We start from the raw sequence: 13,282 nt of genomic DNA, 5'->3' as shown, positions 1-13,282 counted from the left end.
AGTGTCGGGGTGCTTTGAGGGTCACACTCCTGTGAGGCAGGAGGCATTTGGAGGTCCCTGTGCCTCCTCATGCCCACCCTGTCCTGCAGGTGGAACAGGAACAGCTGGACAAGATCTGGCCCAAGCTGCGTGTGCTGGCTCGTTCATCCCCAACAGATAAGCACACGCTTGTCAAAGGTGGGTGTGTGCCTGCTCCTGGGGCTCACCACATCTCCCCAAAGTCCTCTGCACTGCTCTGCACATCTGCTTTTTGCAGTTTTATCTCTGCTGGAGCCTGCCCTCAGAGCAATGATCTCTGTGCTTCTTGTCCCCTGTTACAGGAATTATTGACAGCACTGTTGGAGACCAGCGGCAGGTGGTGGCTGTCACCGGGGATGGGACCAATGATGGCCCTGCTCTGAAGAAAGCTGATGTTGGATTTGCTATGGTACAAAGGGCAGTGGGTTTGCCAGCGGTGCTCCCTGGCTTCTGGGAGACTTTTTGGCCTTTGCTTTCTGGAGAGAGGAACTGAGGACCTATTTGGTTGTTCTGAACACTTAAATTCTCTCTGGAGTGGTCAAACTCTTTCCAAATCTTTCTTAAGGGCTTAAAATTGAGAAATAAATGTCTCTGGATGTTGGAGAGAGTTCTCAGGAACCTTCTAGGATTGTTATCAAACAATTGGAAAATAGTCCTCCAGTAGTCTGGGTTGGAGTGGGTTTCTCTGACCCACAGCAGGGGGACAGTGTCATGCTGGTGGTGGCATGGCACTGGGAAGGATCTTGTGCGTTGGTTTATCTCTGCAGCTGTGCATCAGGCTCATAATGGACAAGTCAGATTCCAGGCACAGAGCTAGTGCTGACTTAAGAGTTGATTTACAGTGTGGGAAACCTGATCTAATCTGCTTTGCCCTACCTGAAGGAACCAACAAACAAGTGTTGAGGGGTGTAACTGCTTTCCTATGGATTGTTCAAGTTTAAATCTGTGAGCAGGAGCCAGCTGCTGGACAGAGCCTGATGTTTGCCCATGCAGGGGACAGCAGGAGTTATAGATTGAAATGCAGTTCTGGAGACTGTGGAGGAATAGCAGAAGGCTGTCTTTGGGAACTGTGCAAGAGGGCTGTGTGCCCCCATGTGTGGGTTCAGACCCTGACCATTGGGCTTTGCTTGCATCCCCCCCCAGAGCAGCAATCAAACAGCCACCTTGTGCTGCTCTGCCCAGCTTCTCTCTGAAGCTAGTGACCTGGGATTCCCATTTAAGACAGGTCTTGCAAATCTCAAGAGAAGGGAAAACCTTGCAGTATGTTGCAGGGTGTGTTTGATACGCTGCAGCTTCTGGAAAGAAGCAGCATTGCAGGGCTGGGTGTGGATCTTGTCCTGTGACTTACCCCTGCCCACTTCCTCCCTGGCCCTTAAAGGGTATTGCAGGCACTGATGTTGCAAAGGAGGCTTCGGATATCATCCTGACAGATGACAACTTCACCAGCATTGTCAAGGCGGTGATGTGGGGTCGCAATGTCTATGACAGCATCTCCAAGTTCCTGCAGTTCCAGCTGACTGTTAACGTGGTGGCTGTCATCGTGGCTTTCACGGGTGCCTGCATCACGCAGGTATGGGGCTGCTGCTCTCAGCAGGAGGAGAGTGGAGCACCTTGCAAAATAGATGTGAATGCAAGCTGATCTAGTTGGTATGTCGTATTCTCTGTGCTCTCCCTGCAGGATTCTCCCTTGAAAGCCGTGCAGATGCTGTGGGTGAACCTGATCATGGACACCTTTGCCTCCTTAGCCCTGGCCACAGAGCCCCCATGTGAGTCCCTGCTGCTCCGCAAGCCATATGGCCGCAACAAGCCGCTCATCTCCCGCACCATGATGAAGAACATCCTGGGGCATGCCGTCTATCAGCTGACTATCATTTTCACGCTGCTTTTTGTGGGTGAGCTTTGAGACACCAAGAAAATGTGGGGAGAGGGTAGAGGGAAGGAGCAGACTGCCTGCAGTCCCTCACTCGTGTCAGGGGCTGCTCATTTTGAGCTGTCACTCAGAAACCCCATGTTGGCCAGCACAGAGCTGGAAATGGTGGTGGAGGACTTATGTTAGACTTATTAGGACTTACATTCGGACTTAATTAGAGGACTCATGCTGAGTGCATATGTCAGTTTTGTACCTCAGTGGCTAGTGGTTTTGGCCAGGAAAGCAAATTTTCTGCATTTTTATGGCTTTTTTAAGGGAATGAAGGTTCAGTGGGGCTGGTGTGGGAGAGTCCAGCTGGGTCACGAGGTCTTCACTGAGAGCCTGAGTCTCAAATTCTGCCTCCACCAGCGTGGAGAAGATGAGATCCTTTTCTCCCTGCCCGTGTCCCACCCTAAAATCCCTTGTCTGCTTAGGGGAGAAGCTGTTTGACATTGACAGCGGCCGGAATGCCCCATTGCATTCCCCACCCACCGAGCACTACACCATTGTCTTCAACACCTTTGTCATGATGCAATTATTCAACGAGATCAATGCGCGCAAGATCCATGGAGAGAGGAATGTCTTTGAGGCCATCTACCGCAACCCTATCTTCTGCACTGTGGTGCTGGGGACATTTGCAGCCCAGGTGAGGCTGCATTTGAGCAGAGCAGGGGGAAAGGGATGGATGGTGGGTCTGGGAGGGGACAGTGATGCAGGGAGGACCTGCGTGTACTGCAGTTCCTCTCCACAACTCTGTTCTTTCCCCTTATTCTCCATCATGTTCTCAGTGACCCCAAACCTGACATCTAGGGGCTGGAGTGACTTGGGGGGTTCTGGGGCTAGCCAGCCAGCATGCACCTCTGGTGACCTTACTGGCCTAGATGGGAGGCTCCAACCCTCATCTCAGGGATTGGGAGAAGATTCGAGGGTCTGGAGGACCATGATTACTGAGCATTGTAGCCCTCTAAGCTCCCAGTGTATGACTTCTACTCTCCTGTGCTGTAGATCATCATTGTGGAGTTTGGTGGGAAGCCGTTCAGCTGCTCTGGGCTCACCCTGAGCCAGTGGTTCTGGTGTATTTTTATCGGAGTGGGAGAGCTCCTCTGGGGCCAGGTAAGAGACAGCGTACATGAAAACCAAACAGCTGTTCCTCCATGCCCTGTTGTAACCTCAGCCAAGCCTGCCTTTCCTTCTCCGCTGCTTCAGTGCTCGTCTTCTCCCCAGCATTTATTTAAGACTGGGGATGGTAATAGTCCATTGCTACCCCGTGCCAGCAGGGAGGAGGCTGCTGGTAGACTCCACACTCCCTCCCCACTTGCCTGAGGTGGGGTGTCTCAGCTGAGCTGCTCTCCGTGCTTCTCCCCAGCTGATCTGCACAGTCCCCACCAGCCACCTGAAGTTCCTCAAGGAAGCTGGGCACGGCATCACCAAGGAGGAGATCCCAGAGGAAGAGCTGCCAGAGGATGTGGATGAGATTGACCACGCTGAGATGGAGCTGCGGCGTGGGCAGATCCTGTGGTTCAGGGGTCTCAACAGGATACAGACGCAGGTAATGTGAGGCAGTGGGTCCTGTGTGGCTTTCTTCTCTTTCTTTTCCTCCAGGGACTCCATCTGGAAAGAGGTGACAGCCACTGCTCAGAGGATGCCATTGCCTCCTGGGCCCCCACCACCTGTACCTTTCTGGGTCTGTCCCAGAAACTAGGAAACTAGGTTTTGGGAAACCAGATCAGCCTGACTTTCTGGGGCAGCCGTGGGGCATGCAGGGGGTGCTACAGGTCCTGCTCTGGCACAGAATGTGCCTGATGGGCACCTCGCTGGTAGCAGAGCAGTGCTGGAGCCGCAGGGATCAGCCCCGTGGAGCTACAGCATGGAGCACCAAGTTCTCTCCTGCTCTGCTCTTGGCGGTTTTACAGCAGGGGGCTGTCTTCCACTCAGGCTGATGCAAGTCTGGGATGCCTGGGGAAGGTGTATTCCTCTTTGCCAGAAGGCTGCTGGTGCTTCTAAGAGCTGACTGTGCTCTGAGCTCAGCTGCCCAGCCCTGGGGCTCTGGACCTTAGGCTGAGCTTGGCCCCCTCACTCCCTCCCAGCAGAGCCCTGCTCCAAGGGGATGGCTGAGGGTGAGCATTGTCTCTTGCCGCCCTTGTGGGGGACTCTGCCAGCTGTCCTGCTCTGTGCCTGCTCTTCTTGGCCCTGCAGCAGGGGAAGGAAGGAGAATTGGTTAATATAGTTTCTGCAGCTGTTGTTAGTTTCTGACTTTTTCTTTTTTCCCCTAAAGGTGTGTTTTGTTGTTGTGGTTTTTCCTTACCCTGCCTCCCTGGTGTTTGGCTGCTTGGGGCAGAGAGAGCTCCTGCAGTGAGGTCTCTGCTGTTCTTCCCTTGAGGGCCAGGATGGAGCTGCCTCATGGAGCAAAACTGCAGGTCTTGGGGCTGCTGCATCACCCTTTATTCCCACTTCTTAGGTCTTGAAACATAACGAGTCAACTGAAGTGGCTCAAGTTCAGGGACTGGAGCTAGCATGGCAGCTGCCTTGTGCTGCATTAGCTTGGCTTTGTGATGTTGCCCTGAGATTTCAAAGTGAAGGGCAGTGCTGGCAGGTGCTAGCTGCCCCTGGGAGTCCTGGGTCAGGTGAGGAAGCAGTCCCAATGTCCTGGTTAGGTATAGACAGCCAGAAGCCAAGCACACTGCTGGCTCTGTATCTGAGCTTTGTGCCTGTGGGCTCTGGATTCTCTCTTCTGTAAGCTGTGGTGGACCTGTTGCAGTGCCTAGGAGCATAATTCTTCACTGCAACTGCTGGAAAATCCTGAGACCTTTTGAGTGTGTCTTTTGTGCCTGTGGTGTCCCACATACCAGGTGGAGCTGCAGCAGTTCAAACCTGAGCATTTCTGGGGAATCTGTCCCCAGCTGGCATGCCTTAAACAGGCTGTGTTCCTTCTGTCCAGCCAGGTGTGCTGGGGAGGGCTCAGACTGGGCAAGGACCATAGCAGGGTGTGAGGTGAATGAGAGCTGCACTTGGGTCTGGAGAAAAGTGTCCCCAGGGGAGCAGCAAGGGGCTGGCACGGGGCAGGTGACAGCCAAGAGGACATGAGTCAGGGAAGCCTCTGGGCACTGCTTGGTCCCTACTGCCCCAGAGTGTGCCATGGATGCAGTGTCTTGGCTGTTTCCCTGCCCACTCTACGAGCTCCACTTCTAGGCCCTGTTTTAGTCTGGGAGAGAGACTGGAATGCATAGAATCCTATGGCCCTGTGTACATGCTGCACTTCAGGACCCAGTCCTGTGGGGCTAGAGACCACAAACTCTTTCCCAGTGCAGTTTTCCAGGCTGCCAGCTCACATCTCTGCTGCCCTCTCTCTGTCTCTGCTCGTCCTGCAGCTCGGGGGATGACCTGGGCTGCTTCCTGTGCCACCCTTGGCCTCCTGTCTCGGTTGTGGAATGAACCCTAACCGTCTCACACCCATGAGGACTGGAAACCCACCTTCCTTCTGCCCCTGTGCACTGCCCAAACCCATGTGGGTTTGCATGAGTGCAGCCTGGGGGTTGGGGTGCTCTCTCATCCTTCCTTCCCTACCTCTCCATCCTTCTTCCTTCCTATCCCTGTGTGTCTGCCCCAGTCCCGCTCCCTCTGTCCCTGACCCCTCTCCCTGTTTCTGGCTGGGGCGATGCTATCTCACTCTCTGATTCTTTGCAGATGGACGTAGTTTACACATTCCAGACCGGCGCCTCCTCTTTGCAGGGAGCCCTCAGGAGACAGCCTTCCATCGTGAGCCAGCACCACGATGTAAAAAATGTTTCTAGCCCAACCCATGTAGCTATTTCCTCCGTCAATTCTACTCCCACCACTTCTGCTGTTGCTGCTGCTGCTGCATCTCCTCCTGCGGGCAGTGAGTGATAGTCTATTACAATGCATGACTTCTAATAACCACAGAGCACTGCACAATGTGACCCAGCCTGCTTTCTTTCCCTCTGACCCACTGTTTTCTAAAGTGAAGGATGGGATGGGAGATGGTGTTTGTTTATTTACTTAAGAAAAAACAACAGACTATTGAGTCTTTAACAAGTTGGTGATACTTTTTGGTCCTTCCCTCACCCCATTCCTTGTCGCTTTCTTCTTTTTCACCTCTTCTCCTTTGCAGGACTGATATATGCATCTGCCCTCCTGAGAAGGAGAGGGTAGGGGTAGGTGCAAAATTGGTGGTTCTGGCTGAGAGACCCATGCATTTCTGAGCAACTCAGAGCACTGCTGTGAGAAGGGAGTAGTGTTTGTGCCCAAATGCTGCTAGTTCTTTGCAGCATGACTCTGCCCAGTGCCAGGAGCTGGTGGAGAGGTTGCTTTTCTAGAGCCCTGCATTTGGAAGTTAAGTGACCTCAGCCCTTCCCATAGCAGTCAGTGCACTGTTGGGGCTGGCTGGGCTGTGGGGCTGTGCTGCCTGCATGCTCTCTGCCTCTTGTGTGTGTCAAAGGGGTTTGCTCCCCACCATGCTCAGTGGTGCAGGAGCAGTTGGGTGCTCCACTTTGCTCACCCGCAGCCTCACTGAACCGCACTGATTCAGTGAGCAGCCTCCCTACCCAGGGTTAACCTACATGCCTTGTGAGATGGGGCAAAGGGCTACCTGGGGTACTCACACTCCCAAGGGCCCCACAGAGCCCAGTCTTGAGGCTGGAGAAAACCTTAGGTTGTGCACATGTGTAGCAAGTAAGGATAAGTGTGAATGCTGCCACCATAGTGAGGAATGCACCTAAGTGTGTACCCAGCTCTGCAGGGGATGGCACAGGCGCTTTGCCTGTCCCTTGGTGGCCCCATGCAGCAGCTCAGCAGGGTTGGACTGGCTGCTCCATTCTGTGCCTGCAGCTTTCTGCATGCAAATGGAGGTGGAAAACATGGCTGGACAAAGCTGGATTTGCATCCAGCCATGTGTTTCCAGAGCAAAGCAAATCCTACTCTGTTAGAGTGTCCTCTGTTAGTTATGAGTGGTATTATGGCCCGCAAGCATGTGAGTGAGGATTCTGCCTGCAGAGCTGTAAGTAGTGCATCTTTCTCAGATAATTGGCTTTTTTATTGCACAGTCATTTTCCTTCTCCTCTTCTTATTAAAGAAAAACCCTAGGTGGCTTTTGAGCAGCTTTCGGACTCCAGTATTTATGCAGTGTGCAAGAGAAGAGAAAACTGGAGATTTTGTTTTCTCTCTATTTAGTTAACACTGATGCTTAAGTTTTGTTTCTGAAGCAGCACAGCTGCCTTCCGTTCCTGACTGCATCTCTGCACCACTGAGACACTCTGTCTGGAAGAAAACCTATTAGAGGGGTCTCAAGGCCTGGAGGTTTGATTGGGCAAAATCATAATGCAGGGTGTTTTTTTTTTGTTGTTGTTGTTCTCTTTTTTTTTTTTTTTTGCAGTTTATGGATTAATGTTCTCCCTATTATGCAGCAGGGGGATGGGTAATTTGGATAGCAAGTCTCCTGGGCAGCAAACAATTTCACCAACAGCTAACTCAAGTTGTTAAGTCTTCTCTCTGTTTTCTGTCTAGACTTTTTCTCTATTCCCTTTGCTGCTTTCCTTCCTTTCCTCTGAGCCTTCAGTTCCCTCTGTACAGATTAACAGTGTCTTGCTGTCTTCCACTTCTTTTCTGGGATGAGTTTTCCAGGGCTGGACCTCAGCAGTGCTGTGAGCTCTGTTGGGGCCAATGGAGGAAAAGGAGATCTCAGGAGTGCCCTCTGTGCGGTGGTTTGCAGAGCTCACCTTGTGTCTGGTTGGACCAGGTTTGGGGCCGTGTTGTGACACACTGTCCAGGAGATGTCACTACCACCTCAGTGTGCACAGTGGTTTTGCAGCTCTTTGTAGTGATGGTGTGAAATGAGAGTGAAGTGTAAACGTAGAGGTTATGTGAAGTTCTTTAAACAAGGGAACAGCTTGAATTAATCCTGCAACAGTTGTTTAAGAGGTGGTTAAATCAATGAGAGTATATGGGGAAAGTTGCTGTTCTGGCAGAGCAGGTGGTGTGGGGTGGCAGATAAGCTCCGGGCTCACCTGTACTACAAGTAGTGGGGAAGGGAGAGCTGTGAGCCTGCTCCTTGCTCTGCCAGAGCTTGTGCCCTGCTGTGCTGGCAGGCACTAAGGGACTCCTTAGCAGGGTTAGGCTGGTTCTCTGTGACTTTTACACACTGTGTTAGGGTAGTCAGTGCTTGCAGTTGCTCTTCTTGAGGTGCTGATGAAGTGCTGCATCATTGGTGTCAGTACCAGGTGGTCTGCCTTGTCTTGTGCATTCACACTAAATCCTCGCTGTATCTAGGATGTTGCTGTGGTTGCTAGTGCAGCAAACAGCTCTGAATCCATGTTCCCAGCCATGGAAATTTTGTTTTCATAGGCCAGCTGGTGCTCCAGCATCATGGTGGTACTTCCTCATGAGTGTCTGTCACTCAGCCCAAGGGCTCCATGCTTGCTCATTTGTTTCTAGCTAGGATGTGCTGCATCTGTGGGGATGCCCCGGTATGGGGAAGGTGTGTGTCATTCTGAGCCTGATGTGGAGTGGACTCAAAAGCACATCCCATGTGCTGAGGGAACCCTGGAGCATTGTGCAGGTAAACCTCCAGAGTTTCAAGCATGAGAGCCTGTAGGGTAAATAATCCCCAAGGATGGTACTCGAAAATAGTATGGAAGATGGCATATTTCAGTAGGTCTATATAGATGGCACACAGATAGGAAGAAAAAGAGGGTGGCTCACCTTTAGGAAGGCAAGGCTTGCTGTAGACTCCACATGGGAGGGATCTCCAAGAAAAGATCCTTCCCTGGTGGTGGTCAGCCCTTAAAATGGGGTTTGGGAGAGGAGCCAGGCTCCACCCCTTCCAATCACACAGGTATATCACCTTCACTTGTGGCCCCATGGCTGACTTAGTGCTCAGCTCAGGTGACCAATCAGTGGTTCAGGCCGTGATTCAGCAGTGCCCACCCATACAGAGTAACTTCTCTGGTCTGCTTCTGTGGGGGCTATTAAAGCTGAGACCATCGATCCCCAGAGACTCCCTCTGGCTCTGCTGGGTTTGACGTGTCTCCCAGCCTGTCCACGTGTCAGTATGCCAAGGGCTGCTATCCCTGCTCAATTCCCCCAGCTCTGTGGCCTGTTTCTGAAGAAGTGGCAGCATATGCTCAGCAGCATCAGCTTGCAAGGGGATACTTCAACTCATTTTCCTCTAGCAGTTCTGCGTGGTCTCTGCTCCCCCTGCTGTGTGATGGGGAAACTGCAAGGGTTGCAGCATGGATGGGATGGCTGCAGAGAAACATCCCTTCTGTGTGATCTACAGCTCTCCTCTTGTTTGTTCTCAGGGAGATAGAGGAGGGGGGAATAGGGTTTCTCAGGTATGGAAACTGCTTTCTCCTTCTGTGAGCCAGCAGGAGGAGCAATGCTGCTGTGGGGAGGGGTCACTGATGGCCAAGGCCCTTCCCAGGGGATGGGGAGGGTGACATGAGCCAGCAGGGTGCTGGTGTGAGCCCCAGCAAGGTTGGGGTGCCAGGGCAGAGGCAACAAGTAGAGCATCTGTGGGAGCTACTCTACCATAGAGTCATTAAGGGTTGCCTTGGAGGCTTTGTGTGGTGTGTGGTTCTTGGCTTTGCACTAAAGCAAACCAGGGAGTGTGATTTCACCAGGTCCTTCCCAGTGTGGGAGCCTTCAGCTCAGTTTGTTAGCCTGCATACTGTTTATGCAGTTTATGCCTTTTGACATCTGAGTGGTTGCAGCCCTGAGTCATCTGCAAGAGCTGGAGCCCCGCAGGTGCACGCGTTGGTTGTCCTGTGCATGGTGTGTGGGCATGGGGCACAGCAGGGAGAGCTGTCCTCTGAACCTCCAGCAGTGCCCCCTCACCCACTGCATCTGATGCTTATCACCCATTGTGCAAGGAGGGAGTGGAAGAGCGCAGGGCTGCACTTCCAGAGGAGCTGGCAAGAGCAGCAGATTTGGTGCTGGTCATGTTCTGGCTTCTTTCCAGACCTCTCTCTCCTTCACAGTGCAGCACAGCAGGACCCTGGCTATGCAAACTGGGCTCTGGATCTTTTGCTTGTCATGCCTTGCTTTTGGCAGCACTGGCAGCTCAGGGGTTTGACAGGAGCTGCAAGTGGCCAGACTTTCTAGCAAGGTTTGGAATTTTTTGTGTGTGCAGAGCTTCAAAAAGAACACCTATAGCTGCCTTTCAGGATTGCTGGGTCCTCTTTGGTGTGTGCAGGGCAGGATGCAGAGCTCCAGCCCAGGATCTCAGCCGCCACAGTGCAGGGAAGCTCACGTGCATCTGGCTTCCTGCTTGCATGTTTTGTTGGGTCCTGTTTTACTATTCATGGCATCTACCTGGACCTACTGCTTCACATGGGCTTGGAAAGTTTGTGATACCTTGTAAAAGCCCATTCCTTTCTGTAGGTCTAAAAAACGAGAATGAACACATTGCTCCCACAGTAGTTTTTTTGCCTGAAGCAAACCTGCTATCTGTCTAACCCACCTCTTTTTTTGAGTTGCAGTGCCACTTTTTTGTCCTTGTTTATACACGCAGATACGCGTGCACACACATAATGACAACTAATGCATTTTGGCTTCCATTCATTCAAAGTGATCTCATTTTGTTTTTGGGTTTTTTTTCTTTGAGTGTTTTTTTTGTCTTTTCTTGCAGCTTCTGAAGTTGCCCTGTAGTTGGTTGACTCCTCATCACACGCCTAGTGCCAGAGTCTGGTCCATGTTGGCCCTCCTAGTTCACCATAGATCTGTCATTTTGACTTACCTGTCTGTTCCGTGGTGGTGATCATTGTTGTCCTTCTTTGTTTTATTGTCCCTTTGTTGTTTTTTTTTTTGTATCTTTTCTCCTGGGAGCTGCAGCCTCTTGTGGCCACTACTAACCACTCTTTTATTTATTCTCATGCTCTGCACCCTTGCCTGCTGGCAGATCAAGGTGGTGAACGCGTTCCGTAGCTCCTTGTACGAAGGCCTCGAGAAACCTGAGTCCAGAAGCTCCATTCATAACTTCATGACTCACCCAGAGTTCATCCTGGAGGAAGATGAGCCTCAAACACCATTCCTTGACAGCTCCGAAGACGACCCTGAGACTGACGGACTCAAAAAGCAAGGTGGGGGCAGCCTGAGTGGATCTTCATCCCTCAACAGAAATAACAATGCAGTGGACAGCGATCAAACTGAAGTCAACTTTGTGGAGCCTGAAAGCCCCTTTCACAGCTTGGAGACATCAGTTTGACCTTAGAACTTTGATTACTCCCCCCCCCCCCTTCACCTTTGCCCTATGTCCAGTGTGATGTTGGCATCAGTAACTGATCACACACTGCAGTCACTTTGTGTCAAACTGCTCATATGTGTATTATTTGGTTGGTTTTTTTTATTTTCTAATGATTTAGCTGTGGGAACCAGAGTACCATGATGCTGAGTATTAGGAGAGGGGGCAAGCCAAAATTGTGTATCTTCACCCCTAATTTTCAGTGGTACTCACCCATGTGAAACAGCCAGGTTATTTCCTCTCTGAGAGTTGGGCTCCATATGTCTGCAGGGGGTTTTCACGTTGAAAAATGCATGTTACAAGGAAGCTCGAATTGTAGTTTTACATGCACAGTCCCTGCCTGAGGGCTGAGGTGCACTTGTGATTTTCTCCACTTGCGTTTTTTAAGGTTTTCTTCCAATGTTAGGGGTTTGTTCTTTGTTCGTGGGATTTGCCCCCCCAGTAACTTCAGTGGCAAGTTGGGGGTGTTAGCACTGTAGTGCGATAAGCTAAAAATAATAAATAATAATAATTAAAAAAAAATACAGTCGGGAGGAAGGTGTTTACTTACAGTTTGCTCAGACAGGGATGTACACCAGTCTTCCACCTTGACAAATGGTACCCAGTCTTTACAGCTCCTCTTCTTGCATGCACACATTGCTCTCTATTTCCAAAGCAGTCTCTGATAGACAAAGAATGAAGGTGGCTTGGCTGGATGTGAGGGGGTGATTTTATTTTTTCCTTTTTTTCTTTTCCTCCCTGCCGTGAAGTAAGGTGGAAGTTAATGGCAGTTCAAGTGTGGTGGGGGGAAGAAAGCCAACAGACAGATGGCAGTGAGAAATGGGCTGCTTTCTTTTGGAGGAGCTGAAGGAATGCATCTCTTCTGCTTGTGAACACCTGTGAAATGTTCTGGCAAGAGCTCTGGGAAGCTTAGCAGCTCCCAGTGTCAGGAGCAGAGGGACTTTTGCCTGTTCTGGCTTGTCTGTTCTCCTGGGCTGGGTAATCCTCAGCCTTGCAGGTGCAAGCTGTGTTAGGTGCTGAGGAATGCAGAGGATGCTCCAGCTGTACCCACCAGCTCCACATGTCACTTCGAAAGTGAATAAGTGTTGTTGGTGTGGCTGGGGCAGCTTTCAGATTGTAAAAAGGACAAGCTGGGTTGTGCCCTAGAAGGGAAGGGATCTCCCTGTCCACTGGGAGGCCCCTTGGTTTCCACAGCACTACTGCAGCTGATGTTGGTGCAGGGTTGGTTTGTTGGTGGCAGCTTTTCTAGCAGAACTGCTGTGGGCCTTGCTGCTTGTTGGAGGTCATCTCACTCTGCATTCTACCTCCCCTTGGTCAGTAGCAACTGTTCCTCTGCAGGGCAAGAGCCTTGAGTTGTAGAGCAGGCGTCCCATGTGTCCTGGCTCTAACCATCATGCAAAACCAAGAGTGGGCCAGAGCAGGAGGTAGGAATTTGCTTTGCTTAGTTTCTGTCCCTTTGAGTGTACCCTTCATCACTGTCCCTCAGTGTGCAGGGCTGAAAAGAACTCTGCTGCTTTCGTCCGTTGTCCTACTTGGTTTGGTTGGAAGCAGAGAGAACATGGTGGTAACTAGCTGTGCTGTCTGCCTGGCCTCTGTCCCTGTAGGTGTCCGTGTTGGGGGGAGGAGGCTGTCTGGTTTCTTCTCTTTCCTTCAAGAGCGCACAGCAGAATCTCCCGTGCCTTCTCTGAGCACTGCCTGCCACACAAGGGCCCACTACTTTGCCAAGAAATAAGTGTTCCTTAATGACAACAGCAAAAACCAAGTGTCTTTGTTTTGTTTCCAGCCCCGCGCTGACCCATCCCTTCCTTGGGGTGGAAGGAGGGAAGGACCCAGGGGCTGAGGTTGGGCCCCACTGCCTTGCCCAGTGCTTGCCAAGGGGGAGATGAAGGCTGGGCTCTGTACACTGCCAGCAGCAAGGAGAAATTGCCACCACTGCCCATCTCGATTGCAAATTCAGTTTTGAGACACCAGCCCCTGTCTGTGCAGACAAACCCATTGCTGTCCTCTCCTTTCTCTGCAAGCAAGACAAACAAATGCTGTGGGCAGGACAGGGTACAGCATGTCCTGCTGTACACTGGTAGTGGAGAGAAGAGGGTGCTTGT

General features: G+C 51.5%; 1 protein-coding gene across 7 annotated transcripts in view; it reads left to right on the top strand.

The window, feature by feature from the left end:
- LOC136051030 (plasma membrane calcium-transporting ATPase 4-like) overlaps positions 1–11,702 on the top strand; it is a 34,617-nt gene extending 22,915 nt beyond the window's left edge. For 3 of the 7 annotated variants that reach the window (XM_065740232.1, XM_065740231.1, XM_065740229.1), the window contains 8 exons: positions 90–177; positions 321–427; positions 1,397–1,588; positions 1,697–1,910; positions 2,362–2,573; positions 2,933–3,040; positions 3,294–3,476; positions 10,839–11,702. In XM_065740232.1, coding sequence (XP_065596304.1) covers positions 90–177; positions 321–427; positions 1,397–1,588; positions 1,697–1,910; positions 2,362–2,573; positions 2,933–3,040; positions 3,294–3,476; positions 10,839–11,144 — 1,410 coding nt within the window. In that variant the 3' untranslated portion in view covers positions 11,145–11,702. Of the gene's footprint in view, positions 1–89; positions 178–320; positions 428–1,396; positions 1,589–1,696; positions 1,911–2,361; positions 2,574–2,932; positions 3,041–3,293; positions 3,477–5,611; positions 5,805–8,284; positions 8,514–10,838 lie in introns of those variants that run through there. The other 4 variants (XM_065740236.1, XM_065740234.1, XM_065740235.1 and 1 more) reach the window with 4 other exon arrangements.
- The last annotated feature ends 1,580 nt before the right edge of the window (positions 11,703–13,282 follow it).

This window comes from Cyrtonyx montezumae, unplaced genomic scaffold (assembly GCF_038088225.1).
Source record: "Cyrtonyx montezumae isolate F1298 unplaced genomic scaffold, pur_monq_1.0 scaffold_26, whole genome shotgun sequence".
Lineage (NCBI taxonomy): Eukaryota > Metazoa > Chordata > Aves > Galliformes > Odontophoridae > Cyrtonyx > Cyrtonyx montezumae.
The sequence above is the reverse complement of the archived record's forward strand: the minus strand, read 5'-3'. Positions and strand labels throughout refer to the sequence as shown.